The 23,488-nt window shown below is 40.5% G+C and overlaps 1 protein-coding gene across 3 annotated transcripts in view; it reads right to left on the reverse strand.

The window, feature by feature from the left end:
- Positions 1-23,488, reverse strand: part of KCNQ5 (potassium voltage-gated channel subfamily Q member 5) — a 293,672-nt gene that overhangs the window by 57,075 nt on the left and 213,109 nt on the right. For all 3 annotated transcript variants that reach the window (XM_029999865.2, XM_029999856.2, XM_029999873.2), the window contains exon 3: positions 15,418-15,544. In XM_029999865.2, coding sequence (XP_029855725.1) covers positions 15,418-15,544 — 127 coding nt within the window. The remainder of the gene's footprint in view (positions 1-15,417; positions 15,545-23,488) is intronic.

Here is a 23,488-nt window from a genome sequence, read left to right on the forward strand (position 1 = left end):
CGCGTTTTGCAGCACAGCGAGCAATTATTCTCACTCGCTGAGGAATTTAAATAAGTTTTAATCCAGATTTACAACAACAACTACATCGAAATAGTTAACAACCTTCTGTTCTGAGTCGCTGGGAGCTGTGAGTGGTGGAAGGGAGGGAATGAGCAGCATTTTAGTTCTTCTAGTACCTCTTTGTATATCAGTCCTTCCAGTAGCTTCATCGTGTTTATTGCTATTCTCAGAACTCCCTTCAATTTGTCTACAATAATCTCCACAGCTAGCTGGCTGGGACCAGAGGGTATCATCTAATCAATGTAGAAATGTACTTTGAATTTTAATCAGACACTACAGCACAAAGTTAACACAACACACATTCCGGAGCACTGTATTTGAGCATGTCACACTACAGAAACACGATAACAAAAATATATTCAATGGGATCTATCCTAAACTGATATAAATTGGCAATTTAAAGCACTTTACGGTATAGCCTGATGACCGACACATGACTTAGGCCATACAGCAGTACGTGAAAATAATGTTTCTCTTTTTCAGATTCCTAAAAGAAAAGGTCTGTTTATACAAACTTGTCTATAGGAACAGCAGCCTTTTTGCACAGCCTAGTAACATATTTGGCATTGGTGTATTTTATGCTCCTGTGGGCTAGCTAAAAAAAAAAAAAAAAAAAAAAAAGAAAAGAAAAAGACATTCATACAGTTTAAGGCTTCTGAATACCCTAATAGAGGGGTATTCAGAGAGGGAAATAATTGTATCATTATTCCTCGAGCACTTGTTGAGAAAGGTCATAGAACAGAAAAGACCATTTCATCATAACTGGCTGCAGAAATGCTTTTAGCTTCAAACAAGGGATTAACCACTTCCCTCTACCGGTTCAAGAGGGCAAAGAATAAAAATCATGATTAGCGTATGCTGCAACAGTTAATTTGAAAAGAGGCAAATTGTAATGTTTTTACCAGGTGGCAGTTCCTTTGCTCTGTGAACAGTCCCCTTGCTATGAAATCAGTGGGATATTTCACATAGTTATGGCAGAAAAAATTTGGTCTAATATGGGCTGAACTTTCAGTGACCTTGCATAAGTATTTACCCCAGAAACCAAGAATTTTCAATATTTTTATCTATAGAATGTCCAGAACCTTAACTTAATTTTTGTTAAGGATTAAACCTGTAATTACATCTCTGAACAGAGAGATGATCAATATTACCATATTTAGAAAGATGCTGGATGTTATCGTATTTTGTAAATTATCCCATTGGAAGAAGCAGAACTATTTATTGATAAAGTACAACTCAGTACGTGCAAGATTGTCAAAATCAGCAAAGTGGATTTTTAGAGACTACTCTGGAGACATAGGGTCTTTTGAGGTCACCTGAATTCACCCTCTGGAATACGATACGCTCAAGCATTATTCTCTGCCTATAAAAAAAAGTTTAATGTCATCCATTGAATTATATCACCTGAACATCTCTAGCGTAATTTGGGAGAGGCAGGAAGCTGAGTTCTGCACCTCCCACAAAAAGCTGAGCAAAGTTACAGCAATAAGGCCTCAATTTTACAGAGAAAAAAGCCTAACCACCACCATCAACAACAAAACCCCCCCGAGCAATATGAGATAATCTGAGTTTTGCATATACCAAAAATAATGGTGCTCAGGATCTTGAGTCCTGGCAAAATTTGCTTTCAGCTATGTCTGAATATAGCTTTTCTTTCTGGTCAGGGATCAGATCTCTCCGCTCAGATGCCAGACAGGTTATGATTAATCGTCACCTACTAGTAAAAGTAATTGGCAGGATATCTTCAGGAAATTCTTGGGATGGATGACGCTGTTTGATTTTTGCAGATGTTGTTGTCACTCCAGCCAGAAGGTCTTTGTGTTTTCAGATATATAACACTCTCTGGATGGAAACCATCTTAATTGTCATTACAGGCAAAACAAGTTAGTGATTTCGCTTCCTTTTGTAATCTTTTTTCAAGATGCAAAACAACTCGGTATTTTTAGAAGTAGGAAAGTAAAACAGTTTTGCGTATCAAGATAATTCGCAGAGATAAACACAGATGAGTGTGAAAATTGACTTTTATTGCTGTTGAAAAACAGGAAAATAGGGATGTATGGCAGTGGCACATAGAAGAGAAAGACATTATACAAAAATGTGTTATACTGTCCAGGCACTGAAGTGGAATTAAAAAATCCAGACATTACTACTTCTACTCTATTGATTTTTTTTTCTTCTAACAATGGAAAATGGCTACATTAGTCACTGACATAAATTCTAAGGAGTCCACTAAAACTGATCTGTGCATAGAAACTTGGATTTTCCTTACTCATCAGCTGAGCAATACTCCAGTGAAGAGATCAAAAGAGATGAACCATCTTGAACCCTTCTCTCCATCTATAGTTTGCATTTTCAATGTATTGGAAACATCTGAGTAAGCAAAATATTTTAATGTGAAATGAAAGTGACCTCCTGAAAATACAGATGTCTTCTTTCTAGGATACATGTTAATTTTATATAGCCAAAGTGCCTCTATTATAGAAAAGCAGCTCACCAATATGTAAAGCTATCTTTTCTGGCAAAGAGAAAATGGTAGGAATTAAAATTATTTAAGAGTAGTTAAATTAAAATTTTAAACATGCATATAAAATAATATGTAGTATTATTTACATGATATATAAACCCTACATAAAATGTAATAATGAAATAATATATAATATCAAATACACATGCATTTATGTTATAAAAGCACTACTGTGTGGTGCTTAGTCGCCAGCTGGCGTTAAACCACGACGCAATATAACATAAAATAGGCTACGTTTCATGTATTTTCAGTGCCGTGGAAAATAAACTCTGCATTAAACTGCTTTAGGAGATCAATTCAAAGGTTTTATAACTGCAAACACTATGAGGATTAGCCACAGCACCGCGTCCTGACGCTGAAACCCTAGATTTGATGAGCCCCCCCCCCGCCAGAGCCCGGTGCTGGGGTTGAGGTCGGTTCTGCAAAGCAGCTGCCTGCGAACGGGGCCGTACCCCACGGCCCGTCCCCGGCGAGCCTGCCCACGCGGCGTCGAGCCCCGGCTCAGGCACACGGAACGGGGCGGAGGAGGGCGTAAATCCCTGCCGCCGACCCCCGGCGCGCACACGGGGACACCGCGGAGGGAAGCGGGCCAGGGGAGCGCAAACCCAACCCGTCACCTACAACCGAATTCACGCGCCCCTCCGCTAAACGTCTGCTTTTGAGCTGGTCCCACGCTTAGCGTATTTCTTCAGCCTATCCTAATGAAAAACAATTAGCTTAGGATTTCTTTTCTCAACCACAGAAAGGAGCTGTGTGGTCTTTCTACGTCAAGGAGGACAACTATCCCATGTTTCCTCTATCTGTGACTACTCCGAGCAGCAGCAGTAAATCCCTTTATTCACAGGCACCTTAGTATGCCTTCGCTACACCTTGAGTAAAGCTCTTTACCATACAATGCAATCGTACGTTGCCCCCCAACAAAACGAAACAAAACTGGAAACACGTCAAAGGCACTTGTCAGCAAAGCTAGTCGAATACAACAAATTTGGACTCAGTAGGTCAAATCACTTTTGAAACGGAGAAACAAGGAATATTTTGAGAAAGTCAATACTGGGCATTTTTTAAATGTGAAAACTAAATATTCCCTTATGAAATTCCAGAATGAGGAAGATGGGTCAGATTTTTGTTTTGTCATTTTTTAATCAAGGTTTATAATGAGATCCTAATTCCATCCCCAAGAATGGATCAACTGACGTTACTCATTACTATGCCAATGTACTGAAAGTATATGTACACTCTTCCTCTGTAAAAGTAGCACAGTTTCAGGCCATTATGACAAATATATCAAAAGAATGTCATTTTACCTTTTCTTGTAGATAGCCAAAATATTTCTCTGTGGGCTGAGAATCACAATAGCTCAACAAATACTAAATTTTAAATTGTAGTTATGGTTACCATTTTTTATTCAGTCCGGATAAGAATAACAACATTAATGGGAACATTTCACCTGTCTTTGTACTGTTAGCAATTAAAGTTCATGGCCCTGTTGAGTACATACTCTTTCTATGGACTGAATAAGACCTCAGCAAACATCTTTATATTATTAACAGCTGGCTCAATAAATCTTAAAAATCTAAGGGCCTCCTGCAAGCTAAGATTAAGTTCAATTGCAAGCCTTTCATGGATTTATACTTTATTAGCCTTTTCCAATAATTGATCTTTAACATTATTAATATGTACCTGCCAGAAGGAATAAAGCACTATTTATTCAGTTGGAGTTTTATTTGGCTTTAAGACAGACTGACGGAAACACAGTTAAAACTGTATCTTTGACGCAGTGTTCACAAACCCAACTGGTGCCCAACCAAAGAAACAAACCACGAGTAACACATGCAGCTCCTTCCCATAAATCTTCATTTATTCTGCCCAGTAACTGTTTTGTGCCTTACAAGCCCTGGGAAAACAAGGTTCGCTAGTCGCTTTACTATGTCTGAGGTTTTTTCCTGGATGACAGTAGACCTTAGTGAAAAAGGCTGTTGTTCTGGAGAGAAAAAAACCTGAAGATTTCTGAAGGGAAAGGCAGCAGGATGGATAGCCAGACCCCCATCTCCCCGATGAATAAAGAGGCTCATTAGATCGGACTGTAAGAAAACCACAAAGTTACCAGCAAGAAAAACCCAAAATAACTACAGGCATGGCAAGACTTGGGTATGGAGAAAGGGCTGAATAATTTAGGAGTGGTTAGTCAGAAGACAAATATGAGATGGCAGATAGGGGTATGCAAACTAGCGGAAGATAAGAAGGTCTGTTGGATGCCTCCTATTTACCCTTCCTTATAAAAGTGGGATCAAAAGACAATTTAAATCTGATAAAAAGAAATACAACATGCAATTAACTTGTAAAACTCATTGCCATGGGTCATAAAGGAATAACCGGGGAAAATTAAAGACAAGATTGGATGTTGCTCCCTGAATTATTGGAGTTAGGTTTTTCAGGGGATCCAAATTCCTGTGTGAGTCAGTCACTGATTACCCAATCTCCGAACAAAAATATTGTGTGATTGGCTGTTTGGGCTACAGGTATTAACACCTTTTATAGAGATATCTGGCACCAGTCAGCGGGTAGAAAGATACCAAACGGGGCTCCTACGTGATCCAGCCCAGCTGGGTCCTTGTAACCACACAGGTAGGAAGCTGTAGGCAGGAGCCTGCACTTTCACAGCCTTTTCAATCATACTCTAAAATCTCAGGGAGGGCCAGGGTGTCTGGAAGCATCCATCTAACGCGTTCCCAGGTTGTGCGTAAAGTCAAGGCGATGCAGTGGTATGGGGGTGGAAAGGCCAAAGAACCGTGGGAACAGAAAAATCCTGGGTGTGAGGGTGAAAGCGGACAGGCAAAAACTGAGAAATAAAGATGCTGAAAAGAGCAGGGGAGAGAAGAGCGTGTCTCCGAGGGAGAGGAAAAGCCTGTTTGTAGGCGGAGAGGGAAGAGACAGTGTTAATAATCTGCTCTCAAATTCACAGGAGGTATCCAGTATCTAGAGGAGTTATCTAATGCAGGTGTTGAAGGCAGGAACATGGGTTCCTCAGTGTTGGCTGCGAGAGATGAATTCCTTCCTACCTTAAGTTTTCTGGGCCATCCTCCGGAGGCATATACCTCTCCCCGCTGCCTAAAACCAGAACTTGCATTCCTAACCTACACAACTATTTCGGATGCCTGCACGGTCAGTGTGAGTTCCTCCTGGGACTCCTCTGTTTCTGTAAATACAGAGTTTACCCAGGTGATGCAGACCCAGAGATTTCTAGCCACTCTTTACCCTCAGCTGCTATCCCACCTGCAATTTGTGGGTGGGTAGCCAAAGAAGGACTGCTGTGCCAGCAAGGAGCTTGATATGTTTTGGAGAACACTAGTGTGGGGCACCTTGGACCCACACCTTGAGACTTTCTGGTGTGGGAGATGAGAAAAAAGAAATAGAAGCGCTTGTCCGAGGGGGGAAAAAACCATGGTCTGGTAGCACTCTCGCTAACCCAGCAGGAGGCAATCCCAAAATGAGATCTTAAATGCAGTAGATGACGCCGTTCTGCGTGACAACCTCTCCGCTCTGCCTCGTGACACTCTCACCTGAAACGAAGCAGCGTTTCCCCAGCGTGGGGGTCTCAGGAGCAGGCTGGGCTGGTAACGGGGAGCTCCGGGGCCGGAGGGACCCTGCCTTCACCTTGGCTGCCCCCAAGGTGGTCGCGTACATCCATCGGGGGACCAGGAACGGGCGGCACGAGGGTGGGAGCAAACGGCTGGAGCTGCCTCTTTCTGCAGCAGGGATGGCTTAGGCCAGGCTCAGATAAGCACCGACACCATTTCGGAGCTCGTGTAGGTTGACGTAAAATAGATCTGGCGGACACCTTCCTCAGAGCTGTTATTGACAGCGATACCATCTACCAGCGGAAAGGTCAAATCCTCACTCTTGAGAGTTATCAGCACAAGCTTAAAGGTAAAAAAAGTAATTTTTCTCTAAGGTTATGGGAGCCCAGTGCTTAAGTGCTAGGGGTGGGAAGGGAAGGGAGGAAATTAAAATGTGCAGAACATGCCCCATTTGCCATTTAGAAATATCTACTTAGCCGTACTAAAATTGAGATATAAATACTGTAGCCCTGTTACACAATGTAACAATGTTGTTATATTGTCAAATCCTTCCTAATCACTGCATTTAACGCAGCGGCTGTAAAAAGGAGGAATTAAAAAACTGTACTTTCACTCTTGTACACAAGTCTTTTTCTAATGTCGCAGTTGGAGTGTAACCGTTCGAGGCATGATCGTAAAAATAAGAGATTTCCTGCAGTTCCCCCCGGACTACTCTGCCCATCAGTCACTTTAGCAGTGCTGGTGGCAACGTGCAGTTCTCTGAAGGGATGTAAAAGAATGGAAACATCTGTGGAAACTGAATTTCTTCAAGCTTTGTGATCACTAATAAGGTAGTTGCAAGGCTGGATGAAGACACCTGGCAATCAGTTTGACCATACTGAACGTAAGAGTGGGCGAAGCTTGTGTTTTAAACTGTCAGCGTTGCCAGCTAACAAATTAAAGCCGAGCAGATACCAGAGAACTGCATTTGAAGAAACAAACACTATCTCTAAAGCAAGCGAAAGTGCCTATGTTTCTAAATCACAATAAAGCCAAGCAAAATGAAAGCACTGATTTTAACTGCCTGCACCTACTACCCTTTTCCTGGAGACCTCGCTCACACACAGATGACCTGAACAGAAATAAACTAGTCTTCAGCAAAGACAGCAATAAAGTCACAGCATTCAACAGGCATAAGAGTAATAATATAAACTAAAAGCACCAAAGAGATGGAAAGACATACTGCAAATATAAGACAGCAGCACGTTCCCTGCTATTGTATGCTGCAGGGTGAACGTAAAAGGAACAAAGTGATCTGTGCACAAGGATTAGTAAAAGTGTAGATCACCCTAGAGACTGGACATTAGGAAGCATTTCTTTACTGAGAGGGTGGTCAAACACTGGAACTGGAGAGGTGGTCGATGCCCCAAGCCCGTCAGTGTTTAAAAGGCATTTGGGCAATGCCCTTAATAACATGCTCTAACTGTTGGTCAGCCCTGAAGTTATCAGGCAAATGGATCAGATGATCGTTGTAGGTCCCTTCCAACTGAAATATTCTATTCTATTCTATTCTATTCTATTCTATTCTATCATTTCTTGCTACATTTCCCCTAGTTGCATAGCACTTTCAAACCATTCTAGAAAGATTCCTGCAGTACATGCCAAGTGAATAACTCCACTTAGACCTCTTCAAATTTCTTCATTTGGGCTGACAGGGGTGAGGCTGGGACACCATGAGAGAAAGCACGATTTGATTGACTAACACCTGCAAGAGTAGTTAATTGTGGCTCAAATAGTCAGGTTGACAGTTGCCTAAAGTACCACACCAAGGCATTAACATTGAAATTTATGTTAACGTGCTGCCAAAGCACCCCTAAGTAAGTATAGGCATGTTAGTAAAATAGAAGACACACTGAAAGCGGCTTTTGAAATAAAGCAGTACTACAAGCTAGGGATATCACAGTCCCGTGAGAGGCTCCACATATGCCAAGGACAGAGTAATGGGCAGTTGCAAAAGTCCAAAATAGCAAACACCTCATTTAATAGGATGCTATTTTGGACCAATATGGAAATGTTCCTAAATGATTCAGATTTCTGCCTGGAGAGCATAATTTGCTGCTGCAAAAGCAAAACTTGCACAGCCACCGAAGCAGCAATTCCTCTCACAGAGGAGCTACGGGAAAGAGCTGACGATGATCTGAGCTGGGAGTTACAAGGAATGTCACACACCGAAGCAGCTGATCTGCAGCACAACATCTGGAAAGAAGGCGAGAAAGCCGAGTATTTCCTTGCATATCAGATAGGCTCTGACATGTTATTCACTTATTTCATTAAAAATATTTTATTTTTTAGATGCTAGGAATGATAAAAGTTGAAAAATAAACCAACTATTTTACTGCTTTTGAGATTCCATACGCTGAGCTAGGCAGATAAGTGAATTTGGCACGATCCTGTCTAACTTCCACACCAGTGCTTACATTAACAACTACTTAATTTTGGATTGGAAAATTTACACATATGTATGGAAATTTGAGCAACTGTCTTGTCTATGGATATGATGGCAATTCAGCGTAGTAAGGCCGAACAACTCAAACTGAATAAAGACGGGTAGTGAAAAGAAAGGTATTTCTGTAAGCATCTTCATACACTGGGCATCTCTAGTAGCAACAAGTTTAAAGCCAGTCCCTAAAAAATGTGAGCAAAATTGAACGTACCAAGTCTAAAACCAGAAAATGTTGACTGCTTCTTGGTCTGTCCATTGCTTACCTCCTTCTTACTGTACATTTCCAAGCCACTGAAACCTTGTGGCTCATCAGCAGCATTGGAGGTTCTATAATATACATATACAATATATAATATTGTATATATTATAGTATTTAATAATATTAAGTTATTGCTGTTGTTATTGTTATTATTATTATTCTACAATATAATTTCTGAGATTCAAATATGAGAGATCATCAATCATTTGAAAGACTCCATAAATCATTTACAGAATCTGGGTGAGTATGGACAGAGAACCTCATTATTTCTAAATCATTTGTGACGTTTGACTTTAGGACACACTCCTAACAAAAGTGAACTGAATTAGGAACCGCTTGCTAAACATTTAGTGCAGGTACTGAGTTATACCAGTCTTGTTTGGAATGGACGTAACTACCTCATGCTTGGGAAAATATCTTTAAGAGTCTTCTAAGAAAGTATCACAAATAAATTATTTTTAGTAAAAGGTCTCTGACTTTTAACAGGCTTTCTATCACAAACCTGTCTTCATTCTCTGATTCTTCACATCCCAGTGCTCTAACCTATTTCATCCATTCTGGTGCGGCTCTCTTCTAATTTGTACTGCTGGAATTGTCTATTTACGAATGACTGATTATTCTTTGGGTGAACAAAATCAAAGTTTTTCACATAACAGATGACGACAATTGTCACCAGGTGATGGGCTAAATCAGCATCTCTCTCTGGACCAATTAAGAATTATTTATTGATGTTTGGATAGTTTCAGTGGGGCTGAGAGATTGTCATTTCCTGCTCCAAATCTCCCAGAGCAAGAATTTAACCATGCTTTACCCAGAAACCAGGAACTATTATTGGCTATTCTGCACGTCTGGGAGAAAAAGTGTTTCTAATTTTGATGATAAAAAGATCTAGACTGAATAAAAATTGCCTTTCCTTAGGAAAAGGGAATTGGTTTGTTTCCATGAATTACTTTTATTTCAATTAATCAATATTTTTCAATGAAAAATCATTTCATCGGAAATCTTACACTAGCCTTGTTCGCTTCCTTCATCAGCAGATATCTCAGCAGATACACAGAATATGGATGCAAAAAAGCGCAGCCCTCAGATCAAAGCCTCGATCTCCAAGCCTCAGGAAGATGAAATGTGACACTACCCCCAGGTCCCCAGCGGGACAGAAGTCACTAGACACACGCTCCTCTACTCAAAGTAACATACATGGTAGTGACACTAGCGGAAGATCAAAAACCCATGCCAAGCAACAAATACAGACTGCTGAATTCTTTAGCACATACCAGCAAGAAATTTCAACAAGAATTGCATCGTACCAAACTAGCAGGTTTCTTTTGAACAGCAGACATACAACTTATAGAAAGAGAAGACCAGAGCCTGATGTCTTTACTCATCGCAAATGGTACCTTGTTCAGCAGCGAGGGTAGTAGTCAGCAAAAGTAAATGTGAAAGACTAAGGCCCAGAGATGATATTAAAAAGACATTATTTTTCCTATGTATTTCTAAACCCTGTTCTGCCAGGACTGTCAAACATGAAGATATGCCACTAAATATTAGTTTTAAAAACCTACACAATTTGGGACTGATTTAGCCTAAAGAGCACTTCTGTTCATTGCACATAATTATGGCTGCTGAAATTATATGAGGAAATTTCAATTTCCAGTCTTAATACTACTCCTACTATCAGAGTATTTTCTGGAGTGAAGTGGGCAGCGTGTTCCTGAGATGAGTTCAAGTCGGGCTGGCAGGAGACCCCCGCAACGTGGAATTTGCTTCTGCTAGAACTTGGTTTTGCTGGGATTTGTAATGAGATGTGATGTGAGATGCGTCTCCTTGGTCAAGGATATACTTGATTACAGACCATCGCTGGGTTATTTAGAGTTCAAATTATACTGGAAAGGGGCTGTTTATATTGTTTATCATGAGCAGCAGATTTACTATCTGTCTGTATTTAAACTATATAATGTGTCTAAATACTGAGGTGACAGACACAAAACATATCATTAAATAAATATATTGAATTAATTCAAATTAAAGGTTCAGCAGATCTGGTAACACACTAGATACGGATTTGTTTACAAAGGTTTGATAGAAGTGCCATATGATGGTTCATTACCACTCTAATTAATGAAAAATAGATCCAGTAATATGCAACAGCCGCTGCTATCACTTAATGCTCTGAAACGAGGTTTGCCAGCCATGAAGTTCAAGAGCCTGATTACAGATAATGGACTTAAGCTTCCTGTTGGGAATTTGTTCATTCTGCAGCCTCAACAGAATTTGAACTTGTGACTTTCCATCATGCTGTAGCTTGACTAGAGGTAAAATAGAAGCAGCTGTAGGGAAACTGCTAATGGACTAACTGAAATTCATGAAATCTTTCACTGGGCTGGACCACCAGGAATTCTAGTTGCCCTGGAGAAATGCTATATTACTAGAAGTGGGCTCAAATTTAAGGTGAAAAAATTCTGAAATAGGAGTTTCAATGCCCAAATTTAAATCTAGAAATCGCATAAGGTTTAGGCGATTCTAAAATTCACTGCTTCCAGCACTGGAAGGGAGGCGTGCTCATGTGCTCTTCACTTGCCCTTGCTGGGCTTCCGCACGTAGGAGTCCCAAAGTCTCCTACAGAGTCAGTGGAGAGAAAGAAGTTCCCCTGAAAGCCTAGCAGACTTCAGACATGCAGGTGAGACTGGCAGGTTCTTACTCTTCTGACCCACAGCTTGTTATTTATTATGCCTCATTATTTTTATAACGTGCCACCCCGTGGGAGCCGCCCTCACAGACTGAGATTTCACTGTGCTGGTAAAACCTCTCATACGCACAGGACAGCGGCCAGAAGTTTAATTTTGTCGGGTCACATGCAACCATCTAGGAGGCCCATTGCCAGAGAAAGGACAATGGACTCTTCATTTATTTATTTCAGTGTCCCCGAATGGCTTGACAGGGAGGGGATGCCATACTTTCTTCCCGATTAGCAAACACATCCTCTTTTATTTCGGGGATCTTGAGGGAGCACGGCTTCTCCTAAGGCACTGGCAGACACAGAATTCCTCCCGGGCGTCAGCATCCCTGGCCCCCGCGGCAGCAGCTGGGAGATGCGGTGCCTGGATTGCTACTCTTCTGCACAGTATAGCACAGCAACATTGCTCTGCGGTGCTAACAGCCATGCTTCACACTGACATGCGCGGCAAATTTAGGCTTTGCAGAGGTAAGTACATCTTTAAGTACTTTAAGTACCTGTGAGGGTTGGTATGCCCTTTACATTATGTACAGAAGCTCGTACACAATCAGAGAAAATGAGGGATGGCAGGTAACTCCTGACATGGAACAAAATACAAATCAAGGTTTAATACTACACTATTATTCCCAGTTTTACAGAAATAAACAAGTGTACAAAACTGTCAAATAATTTGATAGATATCATTACTAACTTGGTAGCACACAGCGATGCTTGATGAACTAATTTGTCAGGGTAGCATAGGCACACTAATGTAAGCACAGAGCTTTGGCCCTGAACAAAATTTTTCTGATTATTAGGTTATTAATGGAAAAAAAAATAAAGGCTGTCTGAATGTGACCCTTGAGGCAATCCTCAAATTTATTATTTCTAGCTCTTAGCCCATTCGTCTATGTGATTTTTGTTTGATCACAAAAATAATCAGAGAACAGATCTGCTGGAAATACAGAGCAAATTTAATTAATAGTAAACAGACTAAGTCTTCTGAAATATTATTGTTCCACTGCAACAATAAGCAGAAAGAATAACTGAATGGATGACTAAGTAAATAATTAAACAAACTCCTCTCCTCACAGGGCAAACGCTCCAGCACTGATCATCTTGGTGGCCTTCACTGAACTCACTCCAGTTTATCGATGTCTTTCATGTATGGTGTTGGAGGGGGCAACTGGGGTGCGGTATCTTAGATGTGGTCTGATGAGTGCCGAGTAAAGGGAGATAATCGTGTGCCTTCATCTACTGATGGTCCTCTAGCTAATAAAGCCTCTTGGCCTTTGCTGCCGGGGCACACTTGGCCATGACTGCAAAGCCAAAGTGTCAGGCAAATAGTTACTTTATGTAGCAAGAGCTGCGAGATGACTTGCTAAAGGTTCTTCCCCAAAAGATCAGATCTGGAGAGATGCTGAGCATCAGAAACTCCCTTCAGGGATGCTAAAGTCCAGAAATGGACAAAAATCAATCAGCAGAAGAGACACACAGAATAATTAATGGCAAGAAATTCAAGCTACTGGCTTAGTTTCCAGAAGCTGCGTTAGTAGCTGTACCGTGTTTTGCAGAACAAAGTTCCCTTTTCATCCAGTGAACCAGCACAGGGAGACATCCACAAGCAAAAGACTGTTGGCTACTAATTAATTCTGCTAGCAAGTGATGAAGTTGCAAGGGGGATGGAGAAGATGCTTCTAAGGCTAGAGATTGCCTATACGAACATAGGTGCAACAAGAAGAACAGATGAACTCCAGAGAAAGGAAGAAAAACCACAACCAAGTGAAGTAAACCCCAACACTCACCGAGGCCCGTGCCACGAGACCTGCCCGAACTATTTCAAAACAGGAGGAGGGGAGCTATGAGCTGGTTAAAGGAAAGGGCGAAAATCTACATCAGTCACCCCGTGATAACATGCAGAGTTTTGAACAAGGAAGAACCCCTCCGTTCACTTTTGCTGGGAATTAACACCTCAGACTGAAGTTCGTCACGGGCAGAAACCTCGCCAATTGAATGGAGACAGGAGAGGGAGGAGAAACGAAAGCTGAATAGAACAAACTGCTAGTGTTGCCACACAACGGCATTTGGGAGGGCAGCAAACCACTCTGAGATGTCAAGTGCTTCTAGTAAGTTCAAATTCTTTAAAGATTTAGATGTTTCTAGTAAGTGCCAAATGGCTGAAGTAGGCTAAATTTTACTAAATTAACAGTCTGGTGCTTTCTTAGGATTGTGTGTTGACAAAACCTGACTACTGCAGGGTTTCAGGTGCACCACAAAATCTTGGAATAATGATAAGTCTGGTTAAGGAGGGTAGCCTAAGGTTGTTGATGCCAGGGAGAGCGAATGTCTGAATTTCCAGCTTTCCCTTGACAGGTGGCTGGTAAAGGCTGAGGAGATTTTTGAATTTTCTTTCCATTTTCGGCTAGGCATGGGAACCTCGGGGCAAATGTGTGACGTGGTGCCAGGCGGGGTTGGGTAAGGCACTTACCCACCTCCCCTGCTGTCGGGACAAAACAAGGGCCAAACCCAATACTCATCCCTCTCCCACGGTGTCATAAAATAGCATAGATGGGGTGATTCTTTCCGAGGGGGAGACAGTCTGCAATCATTTTCCACCTAATCATGCACCTCTTGCTAACGACCCTTTCTCCATTGAGGGAATTCCTCAGTGGGAGAAGGTGTGGATTTACCAGGGAATGAGGCAGAAGGCAAAAGCTTGCTTTACACATTAGCCCTAACCAGTGCACTGGTCTGCTACGCCTCGGGACACTGCATAATACTTTTTTAGACCGGGATGGCATTCATCTACATGACAATTTGTTATTCACTGTTTACACTGAGACCCATGTGTGTAACGGCTATAAGCACATGACTCCGTGTGCTACCTGCTGTAATGACGCATGGGAGAATGTGTTTCCTGCCCCAGTCGATCTATAAGTTAATTTAAGATACAGGCAGATGAAATTAGAAAGGCTGGAGAGAGGAAGGAAGTTGAGAGAGAAGTTGGGACATTGGTATCATGAGGTTCCACAGACGTTCTGTAAAAAGCATTTGCTCCAAACCATTAGAAAAATAAGAATTTATCAGATGAATTTGCTTAGCCATCCTTGACTTCTACCTTTAGTGGGAAACTGTTTTCCTGCAGGGTTTTTTTCAAAATAGGGTTTTAACTGGTTGTGGTCCTATTCACCATTCTCACAGACAATTTCTAGAGCAAAGAAGGGGAAGAAGAATAGTCTCTTGAAATAGTTGTAGAAGTATGCTATATCCTATCCCAGAGTCACTGGCAGAGCAGATACCTGGACTGTCATGCAGAGAACAACAACGCAGGAAGAATCAATGTTGTCAGAAGATGTTTCTAGGTAGGTTTTCAAACTTACTGCTGTGTACGCATGTCTGATCACAGAGGTTAAATAAGGAGAACACAATGTATGCACATATGTGCATAGTATCTATGCATGTATATACAAGATGTATAATATGTCCATTAAATGCATACAGCTCCCGTGGTTTTCAATGAGATCAGCTCTCAACCCCTCATTCTTCCAATATACACGCCAGCTGTATGACATGCAGAGGAAAATGTCTTTTGGAGAACATAAGAACCATGGACTGACTGGTATTTAGGGACTTTGTGATTTTATATCTAGAGAAGCCTTGGGCAGATGACAGTTGACACACAGCTATTCTGGATTTACACCTGGTTGCTGTAAACAGAGTCCAGTAGTTTTCATTCAGAAGCAAAACAGAAGGAAGGGTGTTTATTTTTATCTTAAAATAAACTAGAGCCGGGACACTCACCTATTACACAGAATGGTTTCCTTGCAAAGCGCAGTCTTCCTTGCCATCCTCGGTATCGACAACAGCATCCAGCAGACCAGATACGAATAATAAATTCCAAACCAAAGACAACAATCATAACAAATTCCTAGAAAGGGCAAATAAGAAAAACGCCTGTTACAGATAACCAACACTGAAGCATCAGGACACTTATGACCACTGTGTGTGTGTCTAGCAATCCACCTTGAGCATCTGAAGATCCCAAGCCTAACTTGGGATCCTGCTCCCCAGGATGGTTACACATCTACACACAGAACACAGTCCCCAGAGCTTCCTAGTGAATGGTCCAAGACTAACCTGAATAACATTATATATCTGCTAAGATTGGCTACTAAATATGAAACACTGAAGAACGGAATCATGCACAAAAATTACCAAAGCAAAATACCCAGTAACTTTGGATATTGAGGATCAGACCACAGCTAATTTAGACAGCTAGTGAAGAAAATGTCCATAAAATCCATAAAATTAGTTCTTAGTTTGAAGGCTGAATATTTTGGCAGATATATTCTCATTGTAGCAATATACCAGTGAAATGATTGAGATGATGCAGAAGCACTTAGGAAATCAATTTGTTCCCAGAAGCAGGTTAAGATACATGCAAGTGTAATTACATACAATAGGTATGTAATTGTTTGTAAGACAGTAAATACATATTCACACTAGGCGTAACTTTCCCTGGACAACTTGTGAATGAAAGCATTTAAAAATCTTGCCTTGCTTGTCTGGCTTGCTTTTCTTTCACATTGGAACCTTCTTTAAGACTATCCATTTTAATAGCATCAACCTGTACTTATGCAATTTTTACTGGAAAAAATTTTTCAGTACAACAGTGAGGTCAAAAGAGTTGCAGCAGTAGAGCTTGGAGCACAATTCGCCTCCAAACCTTCAGGAAATCTGAATCCCTATAATATGTGGTGATACAGGACATACACACTGGTATGGAATTATAAACTTAGATACTCTCCTGGAATACCATCATAAAGTTATGGGTTTTGAAATGATAAAATAAAAATTTGTGTCTTCACCAAAAGAAGGAGAAAAGTACTTGAAGGAGCTTCTTAAACAGTTCATCAAGAAGAAGAGGATGAAAGTTGTATTTTAATTGGCAGCTGAATGTATTTCCATGTCCAGGAGAAAGCTGTTCCTCGTCAGCCAATTAATTTGTTATTCCTGCAGGATGAGGACTAGTGTGGTACTGGTAAGAAAGCACTGCAAATGAATTAAATGGAGGAATATTTGCAAGGTTAGGGTTGATCCAATATTGACTTTTTCCCAATAAAGAGTTTGCATGCTTTTAGACTGTGGGACCCTACAACTCCACAAGCCAATAAGGCTGTAAATATCACATACGTCAACTCGGGCATATTAATTAATTAATTCAGCTGAAAAATGGCATCATGTAATGGTGTTTTACTAGCTTATGATTACTGGCAGTACATTGAAAGACTGTGAATTTAATTTGCTTTTGCTGTCATAGAACAATTTGAAAACATAGTATTCATTCCTAAAACATGTCAGCTTGTACAACTACATCACAGTAAAGGAGTTTCTAGAGCCTTCTTCAGTGTCTTCATTTCCAGTTTTGTAAATCCCATATTGAATGCCTAAATGAAAAAGGCAGAATGAGATCCCTCTGCTAAAACACGGCTACAGAAAATGTCATATTTTTTGTTAGAACAGAACACATGGAAAAATGAATGTGATTGTTTAAGGTTTTCTTTTTATTCATTCTACTACAAGAAACTTCAACTTAATTCCATGGACAGAGTTATTGTACAACTTCAGAAAGGATTATGTGCAAAATTGAAAAAGTTCTCTGTATAGTAACAATAATTCTTAACAGTTGGCTATCAGGTGGTACATTTCCTTGTAGGAAATTCTGTGTAGGCCAAGAATAAAATGGACAAGAAGCCAACTGGAAAAAAGGAAGAATATGTATTTTAGTTATTTAACTACCACTTTTATAGTGGTAGTTATATCACGAATTGTCAAATCTGGTTTACACATTGTTAGATGATGTCTCTGAATTTATGGGGTTGATGGCAGGCATCCAGGCCATTTGACATCTGATTCTCCTGATGAAGTTTCTTTTTCGGGGCAGGGGTAGAAGATACCGAAGGACAGGAGGCCAGCGAAGCACGAAACATCCTTTGCTTCCAATAAAATCTTTTCCTCGTTAAAATCTAATCACGTTTCATTTGACGATAGCTTGTCATTTCCCTGGATAACAGACTGCGCGTACAGATGCATGAGAAACACCTCGTGCTTTGTAAGGACGCTGAGATTGTCCCAGGCGTCTTACAGGAGCCGATCCACACCGGCAGGAGCGTGTCCTCTATCACACTCCATGCCCCAGTGGGGTCTCTGAGGGACGACTGGCAAGAACAGAACGCGCTTAATGATTCTGGAAGGACTAGTCTACAGCTTCAATTCAGTTAAATTAGTATCACGAAACTGATGGAAGAAGTTGAAGAGAGGTAATTTTTTTTGGTAGTTTTATTCTGGTTCCTATTAGTGCTACACAGTTTTGTATTCATCATCTGTACTACCATTAGCAATTACTGCTTGCTATGCTTGCTCAGTTATACAAAGATGAAAAAAGTAATTGTGTGCTGAAAGTACGTGTTTGAGAGTCTCTTGTACTACATGGCGTCCTCGTGTGTCAGAGGCAGAAATCCCATTTCTCTCTCACACACAAATGCACATACATGTACTACAAAGAGAAACTTCACGGAGGTATACCTATTCTGAGAGAGAAAAAGAGCAAAAGGATGTTTTCTCAAAGGGTGGGGGTTTTTTTGGAGGGTGGGGTAAGAGTATAAGATTTTTCTTGGAGAAACAATGTGAAATATCTTTGTTCATTCCTTGAGAAAAATAGTTACCATTTCTAGCAACATTATGAAGTTATGCATGGTGATACTCTCTCAAAATTAACTGAAGTTTCTGCTACTTAAGTAAACTTTAACAACAGGCACTGCAGTTATACTAAGCGAGCTCAAATACAGTAAATATGGCTCTGTGCACTGGAATGCTAAAAGAACTGCTGATTTTAAAAATACTATATATGATTTTTTTCCACACATAACCAAATTTCTGGAGGTTTTAAAATACACTATAAGCTTTAACAAGAGAAAAGACATTGAACAAAATGGAGATGGGGTTTCACACTTATTTTTGCACGTTCTGAAATAGCGATGTTTCAAAATGATTCTTATATCCTGGTCATTCCTACTTCCTCAAAGAACAACTGATTTTGAAGGGAATACATATTATCATGAATAAAGTCTGAAGGAGAAGGATTTTCCTAGAAAATGTGAATGCATTGAAACACAACTCTTCATAGTAGTATATATGACAGTTTTGTGGCATTTTGGATTGGTCCAGGTTGAAACCAGAGAGAAGCAAAGAATCCCACTCCACTGTGAAAAAAGTAATGTTTTAGTAATCAGTGCACTCAGTCACAATGTAAAGTCAAATTACTGTCAAGGTTAATGCAGGCCAGGGAATGACATTATTCTTTTCTATGGCAGCTGTACAGCCATGAGGTTCTTAGTTTTCCATGGACAAAAATTGGAAGGATGCATCACAAACAAGATCAGGATTTTTTTTTTTTTTTAAATTTCATTTGGAATGGCTTATTACAAAATTAAGCATAAATCTAGGCTTTTAAATAACTTGGTTTTAGTTCTTTAGCAATTGAAACAGAAAATCAGAATATAATTGGAAAGGCATGTGACAGAATAAATCAGTAGACCTTATATGATTTGTAGGCTTGCTGTAGAAAAGATGCATTCCAAGTTTCTCTGTCCTATGTATAATACGATGGAACCTCATTAATTTTGGATTACTTATGAGATATGAATAACATTATTTACATTGGAATGGGAAAATCCTGCACTGTTGATAAATCTGGCCTCCTTCAAAATTCAGCAAGGCTGTATTTGAACTGATGAACAAGCGTAGATTTACTGGAAACCTAACCTAGGTAGAGCAGGGATGCCTCAGCTTTTGCCATTTCTTCCTTTTCCCCTGTCTTGTCAGCCTTTTCCAATCACAGCTGCATCTGGCCTTGCACCACAGTTATCATAATCAATAACTTTTTTGGATATTTAAGCTCACAGTTAGCCCCCCCCCAGTAACTGCTATGGCAGATACATTGGTGGTTCGGACAGTGGAAAGTCTTTCTTCCTTCTCAAAGCGCAGTTCATCCACATGGATGAACTTTTCATTCTGAAATATTTCTGCATATGCAGCTCCAGTTGTCACGGGGAACTATGCACATGCAAGAGAAACAAGGCTGAAACACACGGGCTCAAAAGATTCAGTTGCTTTTGGCAGAAGGAACATAGGTGCCAGTGTGCTCCTGAAGTTTTTTACACTTGCGTGTGCCTTGGTTGCTCTGCCACTGGAACCACGAGGGTCGCACAAATGGCAGGAAAGGAAAATAAGAGGTCATCCAGAGCAAGGTTTCTATTAACAGAAGGTCCCGGAGGACTCTAATGAACACGGCTGATAATTAATTAAATCAAGCATACTTTGTACAATCCAGCTATGATGAGCGCTTTTTTTTTCCCCCCTACTTAATTAGGATACAAGTGATGCTTTGTTGAAATTGTCGACATTAATATGCTTCTTGGGTAGCTTTTAGTGATTTCCCTAAGCATAACATTATAACAGCAAAAACCTGTTTTTATCATAGCTTTCTTGTTCATTAACATAACTGCTTATTAAAACTTAAAATAATTTGCTTCTGATGATATCAGGTGTCTTGGTTGTAGACTGTCATTTCTGGGAATTAGAGCCATTTTTGAGATAAGAAAATGACCAAAGTTGAGCACTCTGTGCTGTTCTTCTAGGATGCTCCTGGTTATTTTGCAATGTGTAAATGAGCTGAGGTTTGGATATAAGAAATCCGCCTACAAGACAATGGCTCTGCTGTTATTTTAATTATATTTCTTGTATGGAAATTGTGTTGTTAAGTATTCTAAAGGCTAGTGAAGTAAGACAACAGAGCTGCAGACTGATGTTAGGAGCTGCCTGCCTTGAGCTCATAGGAGAATTGGGTCTACAAGTGACACTGTCAGAAGCCCGGGAAATGGACTAGAACAAATCCAATTAATCCCCTGAAATAAGCTTTAATAAGGCCACAAGTGTTTCCCTACCGAAGACAACATCTCTGCAGTGTAGCTGCACTGCAGATGCTCATCTGGTGTAAATCAGCACAGCCTCACGACTCTAGCACAACAGCAGGAATCGGAGGAGCAATGTCATCTGATACAGCTCGGGAAGCGTCCCCTCTTCCTTAAAAACTCATAAACAGGGAACACCAGTGTTTCCAAATCAGTTGGAAAAGAGGGAGAATAAACATTTTCTCATCCTTTAATTTACAGCTGACTGGTTTAAGAATGTCACCAGCTGCTAAAATCTCTTTATGGTGACACATGAATAGTTGATACTATTCAAATAGCAATGCTTTATTATTCATCGTCAAAGAGGATGAGATTGTTTTCTAATTTAATTAAAGCAAGAACATAACACCTCAGCTTCTGCATCCCTCTCTCAAGAAAAAAACCACCCTTCTACTGATTCAAAGTACCCAGCACTAGAGTTGGGCTCTACACTTTAAACAGATACTATTGGGATGTGAGGGAAAGCACACCACCGGTCTGTCTCAGAGAAACCTGAGGAAGGTTTGAGCTTTGAACAGTTATGATGCAGGAGCTGGTATAGGACTAGGGACACTTCTGTTATACTGGCCAGCTTCCAGCTTAAACCCAGCAGATATGAATATATGCATGCTTTATAGTTTAAAATAATAGTATAATTTGAACACATTTGTATTATTCCTGATTCAGTATTAAAAGGGGAGATCTTTGATCTAAACAGCTAACAAGTATATCTACACGTGCATACATACACTTAAGGAACTAATGTTTTAATTCTTCCCAACTGCAGTTTAACAGTGGGAGAGGCAGCCATAAATCTGAAAACATAACCCAGAATAGACCCTATTAGTGGCATATAAATCACAACCAGAGACTTCAGTTCAGCTCCCAGTGCAATACACAACAAGCATGAAATGAAATTTATGCACCTTTTTATCATTTATCAGTTTCATAACGAATGGGATACTTTTACTACAGTTGCTTTTCCAAATTATGATTAAGATTTCCCATGTTGATTCTACGTTCATAGAGCATTACTGAGAAATCAGTTCTGTGCCTTTTAATCTAATATACAGCTATGAGTCTGTTGATATAATATTAAAATCCCAGTGATATGCTTAGTTTTAATTAGCCACATGTTATATAGGACTTCTGCTATCCAACTCCCTTTTAGCTTTTTGTGTTTATTACTTGAAATGGCACCTATCAGTCATGCTTCTTTATTCACTTACAACAGGAAAAAGCCCAGAATTTTTATGTCAAATAAAACCAGTTATGAATCTGATAGTACAAGCAGGCACCAGAATTATGTAGCTGCCATTTAATTATGTTTTTCATCACCTCTTAGGGAGTAAATACAAGTATTCACCACATCAGACCCAACACATGGTTCCTAGCACTGAAACTGCACTAACCTTCCTCGGCATCCACGAAGGAAGGACAGACACCCTTCTGCCTCCCCAGACCAGTAGACCCACTTCACACCACCAGCACGGAGCAAACGCTGGTCCCGGCCACGGGCCATCGGGGTTACTGCGATTACCATGTCACGCGTGGGCAAACACAGCCCCAAACTCCTTTTGGTGGACGTGGCTCTTCTAGGAGGACCCTGGTGATCACTGAAACCCGTTTTTCAAATTGAGAGAACGGCAACGGGAAACGCTGACTTCACCACCCGACGCGTCTATTCTGCTCTTCCCCAGATACAGCATCACCCTTAAACACGGCATCTCCCAGCCATTCCCACTCACTGCTTTGCGCTGTATCATTTGTTCGTGCGTCAGGTGCAACTACGCTTCTGAGAGAATTCCTGGAAGGACATGATAGCCATAAAAGTCACACCGTAGAATGATTTTCTACTTTCCAAACGCTTTTGTATCCTGCTTTGTGCTTGTTCACATTTTCTCTCTCTGTAGTGAGATATCAGCAGTAAATGGTCTCATTTTGGTTCTAAAATGATCCACATACTGAAAACAATGAAGCTCTGTACAGCTGTACCCAGGCCTGTGCACTTCCTTTGTGATTTCTTCACGCATTTTTTTCTGCTGTAGTCACGTTTCTGATGTCACATGTTACAGGCAGACGTTCAAGCACATGTCTCTGTAGCAACACAGCTCCCAAATCTTCCTTTTGAAACGTTTGTGAAGAATTTGATATCTTTTGCTGTGTCCGAAAGAAATGCGGAATGGGTGCCAGAGCCAGTACAGATTCTGAATCCTTTTATGCTCTGGCATCCATGTTGATTTGTATTGATGCAAGGGGTTTAGGCTAATTGTTGTGGCTGATCACATATATGTGAATTAACTGATAACATTTGACATGCTGTATAGCAGAGCAGGACAGGATATTCATTCTTTTATTCTTTGGTCTTGGCATGTTTGGAGTTGTTAAATCCTAGAGACTCTGCAAATGATATTTGCTGTGTTCTTTTTAAAGTTATTTCTTCTTCTTGCAGCTTCCCAGTTCACAAAGCTCATTAACAGAGCTTCCCCCAGGAGTACGTCAGTGCATGTTTTGACCACTCGGAGACCTACGGGCATCTGGGATGATATACACTGAAAAGTTTCCGTTACCAAACGTTTTCAGAAAGCAATTTTAAGAAAGTGTTTTCTGACAGTTGGTAACTTTTGGCAAACTGGACTTGGAAGGCACTTTACCCGATCTGCCAAAATCCTGCTTATGCATTTGGTTTCTTGAAGATATTAACTTCTGTCATCTCACCAAACTTTTCTGTTACTTGAACAAGTCTTTGGTTACAATATTTTTATTTGGTTTCTTAGGTTCAGTGAAAAAGTTGACTTGGTCCCCTCTTTTCAGTCCAATAACTAGACTTTGACAGCCAGTACACCAAGTCTCGTGTTTTA

Source organism: Aquila chrysaetos, chromosome 2 (genome assembly GCF_900496995.4).
Source record: "Aquila chrysaetos chrysaetos chromosome 2, bAquChr1.4, whole genome shotgun sequence".
Lineage (NCBI taxonomy): Eukaryota > Metazoa > Chordata > Aves > Accipitriformes > Accipitridae > Aquila > Aquila chrysaetos.